We start from the raw sequence: 20,777 nt of genomic DNA, 5'->3' as shown, positions 1-20,777 counted from the left end.
CCTAGAGCCTCTACCCCTCTCAGCATCACGAGCATGCAAAGAGTTAATGTGGCTCTCCCACACCACATTAGTAAGGGTAGAGTGTGACACTGTGAGATTGAGGTTAACAGTTGGTGCTGGTTGATTCGGCCCCACCTCCTCATCGGGAGTGGGCCACAGCACATTCGTTGGTACCTGGTGGGCAGGCCAAACCTCCGCGTCGGGAGTAGGCTTAGGTACATTGGTTGGTATCCGCTGGGTAGGCCAAGCCTCCCTAATAGGAGTAGGCCTGGGTACTTTGCTGAAGGTAGAAGGAAGTGGCTGCTGCTGTAATAATTCCTCCTTGGGTTCGTAGGTGAGGCATCAGTATCAGGCCATTTCGGCCTCAGCTGGAAGGGGTCCGCCTCCCAATCATTAGAAGGAAAGTACTTGAAAGGAAGCTGGGTTGGAGCGGCTGGTCTGGTGACTGCAGCAGCCCACTCTCCTCGCAGGCCCTGGACGGGGGTGTACTCCACTATTTCACCCACCTCCAAGAGAATGGAACTTTTTGTGAAGATATGACCTCTATACAGCTCGCCGGTTTACGAGGATGGTATAGCCGGTGTGGCAATCAATGAGGGTACCATAACCTCTGACCTTGTCGAACTTGGCCACTGTTGCTCTTCGACGTTCCAAGGGCTTCTACCATTCTCAGGGATGATCCCACATGCGGATGAAGAGTGCCTCCAGCTCTTTGGTATTTTCTTGATAGTGGATCCTCTCCTCTTGAGGCAGATGAATGTGCTTAGGAGCATAAAGTTCTCTGTGTCGGGCCTTCAACTTCTCCATCAAGTCAGCCATTTCGGCCTCCTGACGAGCCCTTTCCCTCTGTGCCTCAGGGACCTGTGGAAGAGGATTTCCAGGCAGGGGGTGAAGAATATCATGCATGTATTGGATCAAATCAGGTTCATCTCCAAAGCCCATTGGGGCAATTTTGGAGAGCATGGTCGTGCACTCTGCAAAGCGGACAGGGGTATTTCTGGCTCGGGGCTGGTGGAGGAGGAGAAGGCAGCCTCTGATGGTGTACTTACAGAGGATTCCCCCGTCGGGATCTCAGCCCACGAACCCCATGTCTGGTGGTGAGGGGACAGTCTCATCGGTGAGGGTGCTCCAGAAGTCCCAGCAACTTCCCTTGGAGGGGTATCCGGCCAGTCGTCATCATCGGGCAGTGGTGGAAGATTGCAGGCCCCCTCTTCATCCAATGACAACCACTGCAGACGATCAGCAAGATCGGGGAACAGTTGGGCTGCGACCGCCGCAACTTTCCTTTGTTCCGGTGCCATCTTGGGGCGCACGCCACGTGGAATGCTGCTCTCCACCATGTCTGTACCTTCCGACGCTCCTTTGTGCAGACTGAAGAGGTCACTGTGCAGGGCTCCATTTATAATGGGCTTCGCCAAAATGGCTGCCGGCCGGAAGGACGTCATCGGTCCAGCCCTGACTTCCTTTCCTCCCGGAAACAACAGCAGTGAATTTAAGTTCCCTTTCGGCTGCAACACATTTACTTGGAAACCACACCCGTATCCTTTTCGTGATGCCAAAAAGCTATGTGATAGCCTGGGGGAGTAAGGTATGGGGAGTGTAGCTGTGCGGTGACTAAAGGGTGCTTGTTAACCTTTGCGATTCGTGACGCCAGGGTGAGTTGCAAGTTGCGCAGATCTGTCCTGCTAGTCCGGCATTCACGAGAGCAGCAACCCAAAAGAGCGATAATTGGCTACAGCTCCCTTATATGGGCAGGGGCTGGACTAGTGCTAATTGGTCCAATACTTGTGTCAATCACCATTACAAAGGATTATGGGCAACGCATGACCTAAGGACCTCCAAAGGTCCTCCAACATACCATAGAGGATATTAACATGGTCCCATGACCGAAGGTCCTGCGATGCTAAACAAGGTAAGTACTATACATTATATTAACCCCTTAACGACGCAGGACGTATATTTACGTCCTGCACCGGCTCCCGCGATATGAAGCGGGATCGCGCCGCGATCCCGCATCATATCGCATCGGTCCCAGCGCTCATCAACGGCCGGGACCCGCTGCTAATACCACACATCGCCGATCGCGGCAATGTGCGGTATTAACCCTTTAGAAGCGGCGGTCAAAGCTGACCGCCGCTTCTAAAGCGAAGGTGAAAGTGACCCGGCTGCTCAGTCGGCGTCCCAAACAGCTGACCGGACACCGGGAGGGCCCTTACCTGCCTCCTCGGTGTCCGATCGGCGAATGAGATCCAGGCAGGAGCAGTTAAGCGCTGATAACACTGATCACAGGCGTGTTAATACACGCCAGTGATCAGCATAGGAGATCAGTGTCCCTATGGGACCTAGAACACTGCAAAAAAAAAATGTAAAAAAAAAGTGTTAATAAAGGTCATTTAACCCCTTCCCTAATAAAAGTTTGAATCACCCCCCTTTTCCCATAAAAAAATGAAACCGTGTAAAAAAAAAAAAAAAAAAACATATGTGGTATCGCCGCGTGCGTAAATGTCCGAACTATAAAAATATATCATTAATTAAACCGCATGGTCAATGGCGTACGCGCAAAAAAATTCCAAAGTCCAAAAAAGCGTATTTTGGTCACTTTTTATACCATTAAAAATGAATAAAAAGTGATCAAAAAGTCCGATCAAAACAAAAATCATACCGATAAAAACTTCAGACCACGGCGCAAAAAATGAGTCCTCATACCGACCTGTACATGGAAAAATAAAAAAGTTATAGGGGTCAGAAGATGACATTTTTAAACGTAAAAATTTTCCTGCATGTAGTTATGATTTTTTCCAGAAGTGCGACAAAATCCAACCTATATAAGTAGGGTATCATTTTAACCGTATGGACCTACAGAATAATGATAAGGTGTAATTTTTACCGAAATATGCACTGCGTAGAACCGGAAGCCCCCAAAAGTTACAAAATGGCGTTTTTTCTTCGATTTTGTCACACAATGATTTTTTTTCCGTTTCGCCGTGCATTTTTGGGTAAAATGACTAATGTCACTGCAAAGTAGAATTGGCGACACAAAAAATAAGCCATAATATGGATTTTTTGGTGGAAAATTGAAAGGGTTATGATTTTTAAAAGGTAAGGAGGAAAAAACGAAAGTGCAAAAACGGAAAATCCCTGAGTCCTTAAGGGGTTAAATATACATGATTACCAAATACATACATGTATTAACAGTATAGAATTAGAGTCGAGAAGAGGCGACTAGGGGCTGTCCCACCTGGGGGACCCTAGCTGAGCGTAGTTACTCTGACTTTGGAGACCTCTACACTAGGTACAGTATGCAATACGGTACCGGGACACCACAAATATCTTTGTAATGAAATGAGTTTAATGATATATAGACTGGTACAATCAAAACTGACACATGGGAAAAATTATTTTCTTAACATCATAAACGGCTTTGTCATTAGTGATCCGGACTGCTAGATGAAGGATCTTCACAATGTGTTCATCCCTTCTTTAGTGCGTGTGAATGAGTGCCTATAAAAATAGAAATAGAATGATTAAAATCCAAATTCTTACAAAAGTGCAATATTGAGGGCAAGATGCTGAAGAAAAAAGGAGGGGGAAGGGAAAAAAGAAAGAAAAAAGAAAAAAGTATGAAAAGGAGAAAAAAAAAGAAGGAAAAAAAAGGGGGGGGGAAAGGAAAAATGAACCTTAAAAATTTTTTATTAAAAAAATGAATATAAAAAAGTGGGCAGCATTCAAGAACAACAACATTGTGGGTGGCATGTTTGTATGTGCATTCCTATAACAGTTGTTATTATACTTACACTTTGGGCAATGCAATGTGAAGAACTATTCTATTGCCAAGTGTGTTAGTGTGAACAACATCAGGAGCCCAGAGGGATTGACAGCATAAATTCCCACTATAACAGCTGGAATTAGGGAATCTCTTTTCCCAGCTGTTTAACCTCTTAGCAACTGAGGCATCTAATATGTTTCCAACATACACAAATGCTGCACCATTGACCCTGTCAATTGGAGTGCGCTGACAGGGGACAAATATCTAGTACATTATTCTTTAAGGCTTCCTCTGTCAGCAACAATGGCTGACATTGAGCATGGTCTAATCATTTGGCTGTCATGGATAAAGCCACATTGTTTGGATTTGCAGAAGATTATTTCACAGACAATCTAACCAAAAATCAGCACCAAATTCGGTGCATACCTCTTAATAAATCAAGCACTGCAGCAGCTGCCGTGTGGCACGCTCCGAGCTAAAGTAGATTTCCACTACAATTTACTACAGTTCTCTAGCGTAAATGTTATTAAATTTGGTGTGAAGGTAGGCAACTCCCCTGTTCATGCCCACTTTATGCCCAATTGGCAAGCATGGCGTAAAGTTGAAAAGTGACACATTTTATAATTTGAAACTTTTTTTTACAGGCTTTTGCTTCCTAAATTCCCACCCAATATGTACTCCACAATAGCGTCATTGGAAAATAAAATCGCTAGTCATTATTTTTGTCAAAACCTTTACTATGGGTTTAACCCCTTAAGGACCAAGGTCCTTGGTCCTGCTCCCGTGATATAATGCGGGGTTACACGGTAACCCCGCATCATATCACGGCGGGCCCGGCGTCATAGTGAAGCCGGGACCTGCCGCTAATAGCGCGCAGCGCCAATCGCGGCGCCGCACGCTATTAACCCTTTAGCCGCGCGCTCAGAGCTGAGCCGCACGGCTAAAAGCGGAAGTGAAACCATGCCGGTTAACTCAGTGGGCTGTTCGGGATAGCCGCGGCGAAATCGCGGCATCCTGAACAGCTTACAGGACAGCGGGAGGATCCCTACCTGCCTCCTCGCTGTCCGATCGCCGAATGACTGCTCAGTGCCTGAGATCCAGGCCTGAGCAGTCATGCGGCAGAATCGTTGATCACTGGTTTCTTATAAGAAACCAGTGATCAATGATGAAGATCAGTGTGTGCAGTGTTATAGGTCCCTATGGGAGCTATAACACTGCAAAAAAAAGTGAATGAATATCATTTAATCCCTCCCCTATTAAAAGTTTGAATCACCCCCCTTTTCCCATAAAAAAAAAACACAGTGTAAATAAAAATATATGGTATCACCGCATGTGGAAATGTCCGAATTATAAAAATATATCATTAATTAAACCGCTCGGTCAATGGCGTGCGCGCAAAAAAGTTCCAAAGTCCAAAATAGTGCATTTTTGGTCACTTTTTATATCATTTAAAAATGAATAAAAAGTCAATCAATAAGTCCTATCAATGCAAAACAAAATCAACAAAATCGACAAAATCAAACCTATATAAGTAGGGTATCATTTTAATTGTATGGACCTACAGAATAAAGATAAGGTGTCATTTTTACCGAAAAATGTACTACGTAGAAATGAAAGCCCCCAAATGTTACAAAAAGGCAGGTTTTTTTTTCAATTTTGTCGCACAATGATTTTTTTTTCCGTTTCACCGTAGATTTTTGGGCAAAATGACTGACGTCATTACAAAGTAGGATTGGTGGCGCAAAAAATAAGCAATCATATGGATTTTTAGGTGAAAAATTTAAAGAGTTATGATTTTTTAAAGGCAAGGGGCAAAAAACGAAAATGCAAAAACGGAAAAAACCCCGGTCCTTAAGGGGTTAAAATGACAGTAGTGTTAGCCTAACCAGTGTCGTGCCAACCTGAATGACACACTTAACCTTAAACCAACTCTCTGCCCATAAAGAAGTTAGCTGCTTACTTTAGTGACATTTAAACAATAAAGTGATCAATAAGATGAATGCCAGCCAACAGGTTAAATAAGAGGGATTACAGAAGGCAGCAGATTTCTGGGCCTAATAATAAAAATCTAATGAAAAGACTTGTACACTTAAAGATCAAGAGTTCACCCAGGACATCCACATGATGTAATAAGGATAAATGAGCCCAACAAAGCCATTCATACAAGAAAAATTATACAGCCATAAACAAGAAAGCAAACAGCCATGAATGACTGTAATTACTGCCTTATAAAAGCTCTACATAGTAGAAAGGAAAGTAGTGTTCACACATGAAAACAAGGTGTAGTTTTGTGTACTGGTAATTATTTCACATCCGAGTGGCAATAACTAAAGAATATTCCATGCATGAGAAAATACCAGCTCTAAATTGGAAATAGAAAAGTTAATTTCACAGAAAAACCCAGCGGTAGTTCAACAAGTATTTCTAGTTTGCATAAAACAATGGCCTGAATAAACCCATAAGATTCTAACAATACTGCATCAACATGAAGCACTCAAATTGGTCAGTATAGTCCAAGCTTCATATCAAGAGCGTAAAAGCATCATAGATAAATGGGGGATATACACTGCTCAAAAAAATAAAGGGAACTCTAAGATAACGCATCCTAAGCACCAGCACATGGTCTCACAAGGGGTCTGATGATCTCATCTCGGTAGCAAATGGCAGTCAGGCTACCTCTGGCAAGCACATGGAGGGCTATGCGACCCCCAAAGAAATGCAACCCCACACCATTACTGAACCACCATCAAAACGGTCATGCTAGAGGATGATGCAGGCAGCAGAACGTTCTCCACGGTGTCTCCGGACTCTGTCACATCTGTCACATGTGCTCAGTGTGAACCTGCTTTCATCTGTGAAGAGCACAGGGCGCCAGTGGTGAATTTGCCAATCTTGGTGTTCTCTGGCGAATGCCAAACATCCTGCACGGTGTTGGGCTGTAAGCACAACCCCCACCTGTGGATGTCGGGCCCTCATACCATCCTTACGGAGTCTGTTTCTGACCATTTGAGTGGACACATGCACATTTGTGGCCTGCTAGAGGTCATTTTGCAGGGCTCTGGCAGTGGTTCTCCTGCTCCTCCTTGCACAAAGCCGGAGGTAGAGTTCCTGCTGCTGGGTTGTTGCCCTCCTACGGTCTCCTCACCTCTCCTGATGTACTGGCCTGTCTCCTGGTAGCGCCTCCATGCTCTGGACACTACGCTGACAGACACAGCAAACCTTCTTGCCACAGCTCGCATTGATGTGCCATCCTGGACGTGCTGAACTACCTTAGCCACTTGTGTGGGTTGTAGACTCTGTCTCATTCTACCGCTAGAGTGAAAGCACCGCCAGCATTCAAAAGTGATCAAAACATCAGCCAGGAAGAATAGGAACTAAGAAGAGGTCAGTGGTCACCACATGCAGAACCACTCCTTTATTGGGGGTGTCTTGCTAATTGCCTATAATTTCCACCTGTTGTCTGTTCCATTTGCACAACAGCATGTGAAATTGATTGTCAATCAGTGTATCTTCCTGAGTGGACAGTGTGATTTCACAGAAGTGTGATTGACTTTGAGTTACATTGTGTTGTTTAAGTGTACTCTTAAATTTTTTTTGAGCAGTGTATTTTCACAATACTAAAGGTTTAAAGGCATCATAGCTAGCCTGGGTAATTTAACACCATGACAAATAAAGGCCCTTTTGAGAATTCATTGTTCTTCTAAGTATATGTCTGACATTTGAATCATTTTTGTACAGTACTTAATATTTAATGGGATTTTCTGTCCTTTTTCAAAAAAAAAAATCTAGGCATCAGGGAAGAGCAGGACAAAAATAACATACTGACTCATCCTGCCCCACTAAATGCAACAACCAGTGCCAACACTGCTCAATGCAACAACAAGTACCCATTAACGCTAAGGCTGAGTAATTGACTGCCGACAGAGGGGGTACCCACACAAATATTTGAAACAAGCATACCACAGAGCATGCCACTCAGAGCGAAATCAACTATTGATGGGGTCGAAAACAGCAGAGGCATCCAAAAAAGTTAGATGCATTGGGACCTATGATGGTCATACTGATCAAATCATGTCTATTTTGAGACACCATTGGGATCTTTTGATAAGAGACTCTAATTTGTTGCCAGTTATAGGCAAGACCCCGAGTGTGACCTTCCAAAAAGGCCCTAGTCTGAAGGACCAGCTAGTACACAGTCATTTCAAAACGGAAGATCATGGAGGCACGTGGCTAAGGAGTAATATAGTGGGTAGTTATCCCTGTGGCCACTGTGGTCTCTGTCGACATGTACAGAAAACTAAAGAGATTGTTAACCCTGTTGATCAGTATACCTATCAAATGAGACTATTTATCAATTGCAGTTCTCGTAATGTAATATACGTCACCCACTGTACATGTCCAAAAGTATATGTGGAGAAAACTACGCAAGAAGTGCGTAAGAGGATCTCACAGCACTTGAGCAATATAAGGACGAAAAAGGATACACCTCTAGCGAGACATATGATGGTGGTCCATAACGGTAGATCAGAGGATCTTAAATTTGTGGGACTATGTCAATTAAAACAGGGTCCCTGTAAGGGAAATATAGACACTCGTCTATTACAAGAGGAAGCCAGGTGAATTTGGCGTTTACATAGCCAATCAAGGTTGGGGCTAAATGTAGGCTTTCCTTTCGCTGCTTTTTTATAGATTGAGCCTTCAATTTATCGCCTTTTGGCGTGTTGTATATATGTTTCCTCAATATTTATTAACTTAACTTGGTAGCTGCTAGACACAGTTATTTTAGATCCCCTTTCCCGTGTTCACTGTGGATGATTTGAGCATGTTCTTCAAAAGTATCTAATTAGTTCCTTATTACCTTAGTCATCTCAGCAGGGGTGAGAATATAGTCAGTTGATCAAGTGTTTGATGTGACAATATAGTAAGTTTATAAATTTATTTTTTCACTCTTCTTTAATATATATTTATTATTTTTTACCCTCTATGGGTCTTGTATTTATATTTTGCTTTGTTTTGCATAGTAGGTAATATATATATATATATATATATATATATATATATATATATATATATATATATTATCAATACTTTCGTACACTAAGAGCACACATCCGTTTGGTCACAAGCTTTTATACACAGTTTATATTATATTTTATTAGGTAGTATTAATTTAACTTATCTGGGATTCACTTATTGTACTAATAATATACTCATTGTACTAATAATACATAGCTCCTTATGTTTGTTTTTTACACACACATATTCATTTTACATACTTTAGATACACATAAAAATATTAAAGGGGTATTCCAGGCCGAAACATTTTTTCATATATCAACTGGCTCCGGAAAGTTAAACAGATTTGTAAATTACTTCTATTAAAAAATCTTAATACGTCCAATAGTTATTAGCTTCTGAAGTTGAGTTTCTGTTTTCTGTCTAACTGCTCTCTGATGACTCACGTCCCGGGAGCTGTGCAGTTCCTATGGGGTTCCTATTCTTCCATCATGCACAGCTCCCAGGACGTGACATCATCATTGAGCAGTTAGACAGAAAACTTCAGAAGCTAATAACTATTGGAAGGATTAAGATTTTTTAATAGAAGTAATTTACAAATCTGTTTAACTTTCCGGAGCCAGTTGATATATATAAAAAAAGGTTTTGCCTGGAATACCCGTTTAACCCCTTAACGACGCAGGACGTATATTTACGTCCTGCGCCGGCTCCCGCGATATGAAGCGGGATCGCGCCGCGATCCCGCATCATATCGCGTGGGTCCCGGCGCTAATCAACGGCCGGGACCCGCGGCTAATACCACACATCGCCGATCGCGGTGATGTGCGGTATTAACCCTTTAGAAGCGGCGGTCAAAGCTGACCGCCGCTTCTAAAGTGAAAGTGAAAGTGACCCGGCTGCTCAGTCGGGCTGTTCGGGACCGCCGCGGTGAAATCGCGGCGTCCCGAACAGCTGATCGGACACCGGGAGGGCTCTTACCTGCCTCCCCGGTGTCCGATCGACGAATGACTGCTCCGTGCCCGAGATCCAGGCAGGAGCAGTCAAGCGCCGATAATGCTGATCACAGGCGTGTTAATGCACGCCAGTGATCAGCATTAGAGATCAGTGTGTGCAGTGTTATAGGTCCCTATGGGACCTATAACACTGCAAAAAAAATGTAAAAAAAAAGTGTTAATAAAGGTCATTTAACCCCTTCCCTAATAAAAGTTTGAATCACCCCCCTTTTCCCATAAAAAAAATAAAACAGTGTAAAAAAAATAAAAAATAAACATATGTGGTATCGACGCGTGCGTAAATGTCCGAACTATAAAAATATATCATTAATTAAGCCGTACGGTCAATGGCGTACGCGCAAAAAAATTCCAAAGTCCAAAAAAGCGTATTTTGGTCACTTTTTATATCATTAAAAAAATGAATAAAAAGTGATCAAAAAGTCCGATCAAAACAAAAATCATACCGATAAAAACTTCAGATCACGGCGCAAAAAATGAGTCCTCATACCACCCCATACATGGAAAAATAAAAAAGTTATAGGGGTCAGAAGATGACATTTTTAAACGTATAAATTTTCCTGCATGTAGTTATGATTTTTTCCAGAAGTGCGACAAAATCAAACCTATATAAGTAGGGTATCATTTTAACCGTATGGACCTACAGAATAATGATAAGGTGTAATTTTTACCGAAATATGCACTGCGTAGAAACGAAAGCCCCCAAAAGTTACAAAATGGCGTTTTTTTTTCGATTTTGTCGCACAATGATTTTTTTTTCCGTTTCGCCGTGCATTTTTGGGTAAAATGACTAATTTCACTGCAAAGTAGAATTGGCGACGCAAAAAATAAGCCATAATATGGATTTTTAGGTGGAAAATTGAAAGGGTTATGATTTTTAAAAGGTAAGGAGGAAAAAACGAAAGTGCAAAAATGGAAAAACCCTGAGTCCTTAAGGGGTTAAGCTACTCCTTTTTTCTATGTGGACATCCAGATTGTAGTAATGAGGAAGGTAGGGATTGACCCTACGTTTGGTCTAAGTGCCAACACATACGCAGATCGCTACTTGATGCGAGTGTCACTTCTAAGTTTCTGCGCATACGTATTAGATTAAAAGACGAACGCAAGTATAGAAGTCTTTCACAGTGCGCGGCGGACATTCGCGACGCACAGTAATGGTACAGGCACTGAATATCGGCATCGTAGGATGACGGAGTGCGGCGTACATACGTCACATCCCGAAAAAGGACACAGCATATCCATGATTGGTGAGTGCAGCACCTTACTCAGGTGGCTTTGATTACTAAATATACGGGATTGGTGATCTGAGTCAGAGTGTCTGTAAAGATCGAATGGGCTCACCATTATGACATCAGGGGGATGGGTTATAAATACCCCCACCGCCATTTTGCAGCAGCCATTGCCACTATTGCCTCTTGAGAAAGCCGTAGATGCGGCAAAACATGTAGAGGCGGCAATAGAGTGTATATTTTAAGCGATACCAAAATGATCTCTTGCTGAAATAGCCACTGCAGGGCTATATGACCAACAATTGGACACAGTCTCCTGTAATTTATCGCACTTACACTAGATCAATTGGTTATCAGTTTTAATTCATTTTTTGGGGGATTATACCTTTTAACAAGTACAGTAAAGGTTACGTTTTAGGGGTAGTTTAATAGGGTTTTTTTCCCCGGGCTTAGGCCCAGGGGTTTAGTAATTTTGAGTATTTGACTGCAGCATCACATGTGTATGGTAATGTCACAACCCTTCCATCAAGCAGTCCGGAACAATGATGGCGTGGGACCAGAAGTGAGTGGAGTGGTCAGTATGTTATTTTTATGTCCTTTTTTTTCCAAACCCTTTTAAGGGTACTGAAGTTCGGATCCCCATAAATCAAATCTTTATGGCCTTCTAACTTCTAGGAACTGAAGTAATTTAAATATTCCCTTTTTAAAATAATAGAAATGTATTATATGTCTTTAAAACATGAATTGAGTTATGGCACAGTGCTGTACAGAAGAGGGCTTTAGTTAAGTCTCTTCTCTTAAGTGATCACAAAAGTCCTGAACAGCACTAGATATCTTCACTGTCATAAAAAAATTATGCTTATATTCCTGCAAAACCAATGCATTTCTATAAGGCAGTTGTCCTCAGGGGTGGTACTCACCACTAAGGAGAAAGTCATTTGTAAGAGATCTGAGTGAAGGTAGAAACAGACAAACTGCACAGAAGCTCTATGGCTTATACTATGAAAAAAATGTATGACTAGTACAATATCTGTGGTCTATGTGGTTGACACTATATGGGGGCTTGGTAGATGACTATGGTGCCTCGTTGATTTAAACTATATTGGGAATTAGTAGCTGGTACATTACGGAAGCTCTGGCTTGTATTGTTATAATGGTAAAAGTGTCTGGCTCCTTTAAGTGTATCTACCAGTACACTTACTAGGCACATGACTGTTTCTAGAGGCACTGTTTGTGTCAATGTTATTATATGTCACTGACACATGCATGTGTTCATATGTAGGTGCTTACATCTTGTTGTCCAGAAATTTCCTTTTTGACAAGATCCTGCAAACATTCCTGTTATGGTACTTGGAAGTTCTTATTCTACATTTCAAGGTTTTTTTTTTTTTTTGTGTTTCTGTCTAGAATTTCAGTTTGTGATGAGGATAAGTTCCGCCACAATGAATTCATCGGTGAAACAAGAATTCCTCTGAAGAAACTAAAGCCCAACCAAACCAAAAATTTTAGCATCTGTCTAGAGAAACAACTACCTGTAAGTAAGCCCTTGTTTTCTGAAAGCTTTGTTGCATATAATTAGTTTACTGCAAAAACATTGTATATTTTTCTTTTATTTATTGTAAAGAAAATGATGAAGATATTCCAGTTAGCACAGAAAATAATGTTAATATATTATTAGCCCCTTAAGGACCAAACCCATTTTTGCCTTAAAGGGGTACTCCGCCCCTAGACATCTTATCCCCTATCCAAAGGAAAATGTTGGAAAATTTAAAAGAAAACTGCAATTTAGCAAATTTTGGAAGGTTTTATTTTCACGGTGTACACTTTATGGTAAAATTGACATGTTTTCTTTATTCTGTGGGTTAATACGATTAAAATGATGCCCTTGTTATAGGCCTTTCTATAATTGTACCGCTTAAAAAAAATCTCAAACTATGTTAACAAAATGAGTATATGTTTGAAATTGCCCTATTTTGACCACCTATAGCTCTCTAATTTTTCCGTATACGGGGCGGTATGAGGGGTCATTTTTTGTGCCGTGATCTGTAGTTTTTATCGGTACCACTTTAGCTTAGGTTTTACTTTTTGTTCATTTTTTATAAAAAATTTTTTATAAAATGTGACAACATTTCCGCAATTTTTTTTTTTATGATTACGCCGTTCACCATATGGGAAAACTAACAAAATATTTTGATAGTTCAGACTTTTCTGCACGTGGCAATACCAAATATGTTTATTAATTGTATTTTTACGCTTTTTTGGGGGTAAAATGGGTAAAATGTATGATTTAGTTTTTTTTTTGGTGGAGGGGATTTTTTAAATTTTTTTAACTTTTCATTTTGTACATTTTTTTTACTTTTTTTTTACACTTTAATAGTCCCCATAGGTGACTATTTATAGCAATCACTTGATTGCTAATACTGTTTAGTGATATGCATAGGGCATAGCACTGATCAGTGTTTCGGTGATCTTCTGCTCTGGTTTGCTTGATCTCAGACCAGAGCAGAAGACCCCTGGAGACGGACAGAGGCAGGTGAGGGGACCTCCGTCCGCCATAATGTATGTTCGGATCCCCGTGGGAGCGCTGCGGATGATCCGATCATCCATTTAAAGTACCGCTGCCACAGATGCCATGATCTGTATTGGTCACGGCATCTGAGGGGTTAATGGTGGACATCCGCGCAATCACGGATGTCCACCATTACCGGCAGGTCCCTGGCTGCTGATAGCAGCCGAGACCTGCCACGCATGACGCGAACACCGGTCCAGTGCTCGCGGTCATGGCGGAGCGTAAATGTATGTCATGGTGCGTTAAGTACCACGGCACAATTACGTACATTTATGTCCATTGTCGTTAAGGGGTTAAAATTGCCTGGTATAAAATATGTAAATTGATACAGATGAGAAAGGCGCAGTAAGCATACCTGAAACAAACAAAATAAAAACAAAAATCTAATTGGCTACATATTGTACTGTATAGTAGGAATCTCCCACTCTTTGCACCATCTCAAGAAAGCAGTTAAAATTGGATAGACTGCAAGGACTTCACAAATTATTCCTCCTCCCCCCCCCCCCCCCCCCCCCCAAATGATGCCTGCCCACTCTGTCTACCTTTGTCCCAGGACATATTCACACTTTCAATACCAGTATGCTAGCATTGCTGAAAGTTCAGAGTTGAAATACTTTTTCTAACCACCAGGGTTAATTCTGCCATTTTACAACTTATTATAATGGAGGGGTACTCTGTTCCCAATTCTCATCTCTTAGCCTAAGTGGAGGGCAGTTGCAGAGTATCTCTTGCCCTGGAGAACTTGCCCTATCCTATATTATTCAGTCAATACATAAATTCAGATGGACACTATGTAATGCTTAATTTCCTCTAAGGTGGAGCTGCAGGAAAATCAAAAACTTCCTTTCTAGAGTCCACAAACATCACAGCTGATCAATAAAGTTATCAGCTAGGGGATATTTTGTTATAAGCTTATTACACAGAGAACCCCTTTAACCCCTAGAGGATCTATGACATGAATGTATGTCATGGTGCCCTGGGACTTAGTGTACTAGGACATACAATACATTATGAACATGAAGCAAGCACAGGAGCTACGCTACAGCCGGGACCGCGCCGCTAATGGCAGACATCAGCAAACTTGCTAATATCGATCATTAACATGGTTTTATGAGACTCATTGTTCCAATTGAAGTTCTATTGCAGGGGTTAGAGATGAGCAAATCGAATTTGACAAATCCGAATTAGTGACAAATTCAGGAAAAATTTGATTCCTAATGAATGCGAATATCGCCGCGATTCAATCGTGCGAATCGCTTCATTAAACTCCATTGAGATAGGTCCCGGCTCCAGGGCATCTAAAATGGCGGATCCACATGTGAGGACATGGGGCAAGGAATCCTGGGAAGGCGGGAAGGGAAGGCGGGATGACCCTGAATCACATGCAGCCTATCAGCAGCCAGCCACCCACCCCTATATAATTGGCAGCCATCTTGCAGCCACTCACATCAGTGTTCTATTGCAGAGAGGGACAGAGAGCAGTGTGTTGCACAGAAAAGCTTTTTTACAGCACTGATTCACCTCAAGCCCAAATCCAGCCTAGAAGCACTGATAGGGAAGGGAGTGAGATTGAGAGAGAAAGTGCAATTTTGGTTGTAGTACATAGCGACTGTGTGCTGCAGCTCTGGTGTGTACAACAACTGAAAAGCTAATAGTAGCCAGCCAGTTAGGGTGAGCAGAGCACTAAAAGCGTATTGTCCTCTATTAAGTGTGACCTGTGCGTACATCTAAGTGGTGTACCATTTTGTTCCTAGATACTATGAAAGGCCAGCCTAAAGTACAGACCTGCTGGTGTTGTAGACAAACTCTTTTAAGCATACTGGAGCGCATTGTCCTCCCCTCATAATTGCATACCACATTCGTACATCTAAGTGGTGCACCATTTTGTTCCTGTTAAAGTCTTAAGGGCCTAGATACGGTGAAAGGCCAGCCAAAAGTACACACCTGCTGGTGTTGTAGACAAATACTGTTTTTAAGCGAACTGGAGCACATTGTCCTCCCCTCATAAGTGCATACCACATTCGTACATCTAAGTGGTGTACCATTTTGTTCATGTTAAAGTCTTAAGGGCCTAGATACGGTGAAAGGCCAGCCAAAAGTACACACCTGCTGGTGTTGTAGACAAATACTGTTTTAAGCGTACTGGAGAACATTGTCCTCCCCTCATAAGTGCATACCACAAACGTACATCTAAGTGGTGTACCATTTTGTTCCTGTTAAAGTCTCCAGCCACCTCCTGGCTGTCTCATTCTTCAACTATATGATCTCCTCATACTAATGCCACCTCCAGGCTCTGTCATTGTGCCGCTTTGCAACAGTGATTCTATTAGCGACACCTCTAATCTGCCTGTCATACTGAATAACAGTATAATTTCCCTAACCCAGTACACACCCTATGCGTGTTACAGCAAGGAAAAGTGTTCTACACCCCTATTGAGGCTCTCTGTAAGCCAGAAATAGACATTTTTAATACAGGTTCGCCGCAAATTAATTCGGACTGAACAGAATTTTTTCGGGAAATTGCCCAAATCGAATTTTTCAAAAATTCACTCATCTCTAGCAGGGGTCCAATGAGTCAAGGTGTTGGCAGAAGGTCTCACCCTCTCCAGGCTGCTCCTGGGAGCAAAAAGTGATCACAAAGTCCCATATATGAAAACGTGGGGCTGATAAAAACTACAGATCATGGTGCAAAAAGTAAGCCCTCATAAATGAAAAAAATGAGAAAATTATAGGGGTCAGAATAGGACAATTTAAAGCATATTCAATTTCTTACAAAAATTTTTAAAAAGTTTATTTTTGTAATTTTTAAATGTAGTAGAATAATAGATGTAAAGATGTTTTGTTTTAATCATATTGAGCCATATAATAAAGAGAGCATATCAGCTTTACCGTAAATTAAAAAACATAAATAAAATAAAACAAAATTGCAAAACAGCTTTTTTTTCTTTTCGTTGCACAGTACATTTTATGGTAAAATGAAAGATGTCATTACAAAGTACCGCTGGATGTGCAAAAAAAAACAAGCCCTTATATGGGTCTGTGGATGGAGGAATAAAAGGTTAGGGTTCTTAAAAAGAAAGGAGGAAAAAACGAAAATGAAAAAATGAAAATTGGCTGTGTCCTCAAGGCCAAAATGGGCTGTGTCCTTAATGGGTTAAAGGCCTTTTACAAAAACTGGTGTACAAATGGGTTTACGGGATTTTTCCACCTCACATATATTTTTCCTCTACTTGATCTAGGAATACAAATGCCATTAATTAAAGTAATGAACTTTTATTTGTTTGGAGGAGCATCAGTGATTCCTCCATTTTTGCCAGGGATTGTATTATGAGTGAATCTATCTGCATTACATCTTGTTGTCATCTCAATATGATGATACTACTATCATTAATTATTACAAATATCACTGTAATAAATGAAAAATGTTTTAATTTACCAGATGCTGATACAAAAGACTGTTATATATCATACAATTCAGATGTGCCCAACTGTTTTCTCAATAGCATTTTTTCTCTTTGTGTGCATCAATTAACTTATTTCATAACTAATTAAGATACATTGTACAGTGTGTGTTGGTTAAAGATATCTATTCTGCAAGAACTTTGACTCAGTGCAGTGTTTTTACAGATATATAGCCCATTCTTAGGCCATGTTTCCATGAGGAATTCCGCATTGAAATTCCGCCAGAGATTTTAAAGCAACAGAGGCCCTGTTCAATGGGATTCTGCTGCACTGTGCACATGGCGGAACTTCCGTGCCAGATGTTTCTGGCACGGAAATTCCATTTTCCGTGTCCGCAGAAAGAATGAACCTGTTTATTATTTCTGCTGACTTTGCACAGAATTCATTGCTGTCTATGAGATGGTGCATTCCTGTGCGGTCTTAGTGCTTGAATATTATGCCGGGGTCCCCAGTCTCCGGGATGGTCCGCATAGAGATAATCTGTGCAGACATTCTGGACGTGTGAACATGGCCTTATAGTTATGTCTCCAAGTTGGAGAAGAAGGAATCCAATTTTACTATTTGCCACAAGCAACAAATGCTAAAAACCACCATGACTGGATACATGCCCTAAGGCTAAGTTTTCTGGCCCAAAAAAACACCAGAAAAAACGCCACAGCAAGAAAAAAAAAAGTGAACAACACACACACTACATTTTATTATTGTCGGCTAAATTTTTAGTGCCCTGCCCTCCCACATAAATTGATCCCTGTTTAAAAATTAATAAAACTTTTGTTATAAAAAAGATATATTTCGTTAAATACAATTTTTTCCATTACTACTGTATCTTTTTTATTATTTTTTTATAATGATACCCTACGAAATTTTATTAAAAAAAAGGTGTCTCCATCACTTTTTTTGCATCGCAAAAAGTCCAAAAAAGAATAAACCCCCCCTGCAAAAAACGCCAAAGTTAAAACCCACATGAAGTTTGTCCTGGCATATATTTACTCCCATAGACATCTATGGGAGAAAAAATGCCAAGATTTCAGGGGGAAAACGCCATAAGCTCAACATGCTGCATCTTTGCAAAACCACCAAGGAGCTGAAAAATCACAAAAATGAGTGAAAAAAATTTAAAAAGGATTATAAAAAAACGCCAAACCTAAAAAACGAAAAGTGGAAAAATTATTTTGCGATTTCTCATTGATTTACAGCTAACATCTGTCCGCAACGTTTTTTCAATGAAAAAACGGCATGGGGGCCATTTTGGCATTTTTTGGTGAAAACTCACCCTTAATGTTCAGGTAATGCGCCTTTCTGATACAGACAACAGCAACATAAATGAAGGCCGACACATTCAGGTAGCAACTATAGAAGCAACGTATAATAATAATAATAATGTGCTACCAATCATTTGAGCACCATACTGTGGGATACTAGTATAGCAGTATAGCAGATCAGAAAGAGACTAAAAGGGTAGGGTCACATGTGCCGTATTTTTCTGCTTATTTACTGCTGCACATTTTTCTACTCATTGAAGTTAATGGGTAGCGAAATACGCAGCTGATTTTGCTACCCATTGACTTCAATGGGTCGAAAAATATGCAGCAGCAAATACGCAGCAAAATATGGCATAAGTGACCTTACCCTATTCATGTAAAGGAATACATTAATAGGTTGCTATACATACTCTTTTAAAGGGGTATTCGTGGCTTAAAGGGGTATTCCAGGAAAAAACTTTTTTTTTTATACCGTATTTATCGGCGTACAACACGCACATTTTAGGCTAAAATTTTTAGCCTAAAGTCTATGTGCGTGTTATACGCCGATACACCCCCAGGAAAGACAGGGGGAGAGAGGCCGTCGCTGCCCGCTTCTCTCCCCCTGACTTTCCTGGGGTCTAGAGCGCTGCTGCCGGCCCTTCTCTCCCCCTGGCTATCGGCGCTGCTGCCCGTTCTGTCCCCCTGACTATCGGTGCCGGCGCCCCATTGCCGGCGCCGATAGCCAGGGTAAGAGAAGCGGCGCCGACAGCCAGGGGGAGAGAAAGGGCAGCGGCACCCATTGCCGGCGCCGCTGCCCCGTTGCCTCCCCCCATCCCCGGTGGCATAATTACCTGGGTCGGGTCCGCGCTGCTGCAGGCCTCCGTCATGCGTCCCCGGAGTCGTTGCTATGCATTGCTATGCGCTGCACGGCGCGGCGCATGACGTCAGTGCGCCGCGCCGTGCATAGCAATGACGCAGGGGACGCGCGCCGGAGGCCTGCAGCAGCGCGGACCCGACCCAGGTAATTATGCCACCGGGGATGGGGGGGAGGCAACGGGGCAGCGGCGCCGGCAATGGGTGCCGCTGCCCCTTCTCTCCCCCTGGCTGTCAGCGCCGCTTCTCTCCCCCTGGCTATCGGCGCCGGCACCGATAGCCAGGGGGAGAGAAGGGCCGGCAGCAGGGCTCTAGACCCCAGGAAAGGCAGGGGGAGAGAAGCGGGCAGCGACGGGTGTATCGGGGTATACACGCGCACACACGCACCCTCATTTTACCATGGATATTTGGGTAAAAAACTTTTTTTACCCAAATATCCTTGGTAAAATGAGGGTGCATGTTATAGGCCGGTGCGTGGTATACCCCAATAAATACGGTATATATCAACTGGCTCCAGAAAGTTAAACAGATTTGTAAATTACTTCTATTAAAATATCTTTCAATAATTATCAGATGCTGAAGTTGAGTTGTTGTTCTCTGTCTGGCAACAGTGCTCTCTGCTAACATCTCTGCTTGTCTCGGGAACTGCAGAGTAGAAGAGGTTTGCTATGGGGATTTGCTTCTAAACTGGGCGGTTCCCGAGACACGTGTCATCAGAGAGCACTTAGACAGAAAAGAACAACTTAACTTCAGCAGCTCATAAGTACTGAAATGATTAAGATTCTTTAATAGAAGTAATTTACAAATCTGTTTAACTTTCTGGAGTCAGTTGATATATAAAAAAAAGTTTTTGCCTGGCTAACCCCTTTAATTAACTTTTAACTATCCTGCCCATTATGAAGAATTATGCTAGTTCTACATTTACGTGCTATACCGCTCTGCCATGGATCGTCTTCTTTTTCTTCTTTATATGGTCCCCCCAGGTCTAGTGTTTCCGTGTAGGTATGGATGACGTTCGTTTCACAATCCTTTGCGGCTTGAGGTGGCAGCTGCTGCCATAACATTCATTTCTATTGATGGAAAATATTCAACTTATGTAAGTCCACAGCAATGTCTAAGCACTAACTTTTAACTATCCTGCCCATTATGAAGAATTATGCTCGTTCTACATTTACTTGCTATACTGCTCTGCCGTGGATCGTCTTCTTTTTCTTCCTTATATGGTCCCCCCAGGTCAAGCATTTTCGTTTAGGTATGAATGACATTCGTCTCACAATCCTTTTCTGCTCGAGGCGGCAGCTGGTGTCAGGGGGTTTGGCTATTTCTTGTATTTCCTCACAAGCCAGCCCCTTGAGGGCATTTGTGGTCCATCTGTACATCCTCACATGCCGGCGTTCCCAGCATTCCTGCATTGTGCAGGTTGCCGAGATCAAGGGACGCCGACACGTCAAGATGTACAGATGGACCGCAAACGTCATCAAGGGGCTGGCTTGTGAGGAAATACAAGAAATAGCCAAGTCTCCTGACACCAGCTACCGCCTCGGGCAGCAAAGGATTGTGAGACGAACGTCATCCATACCTAAACAGAAATGCTAGACCTGAGGGGAC

The 20,777-nt window shown here is 42.1% G+C and overlaps 1 protein-coding gene across 1 annotated transcript in view; it reads left to right on the top strand.

The window, feature by feature from the left end:
* DOC2B (double C2 domain beta) overlaps positions 1-20,777 on the top strand; it is a 740,104-nt gene that overhangs the window by 543,079 nt on the left and 176,248 nt on the right. Inside the window, exon 5 of the mRNA XM_056556880.1 lies at positions 12,429-12,555. Coding sequence (XP_056412855.1) covers positions 12,429-12,555 — 127 coding nt within the window. The remainder of the gene's footprint in view (positions 1-12,428; positions 12,556-20,777) is intronic.

This window comes from Hyla sarda, chromosome 2 (assembly GCF_029499605.1).
Source record: "Hyla sarda isolate aHylSar1 chromosome 2, aHylSar1.hap1, whole genome shotgun sequence".
Taxonomy (NCBI): Eukaryota; Metazoa; Chordata; class Amphibia; order Anura; family Hylidae; genus Hyla; species Hyla sarda.
The sequence above is the reverse complement of the archived record's forward strand: the minus strand, read 5'-3'. Positions and strand labels throughout refer to the sequence as shown.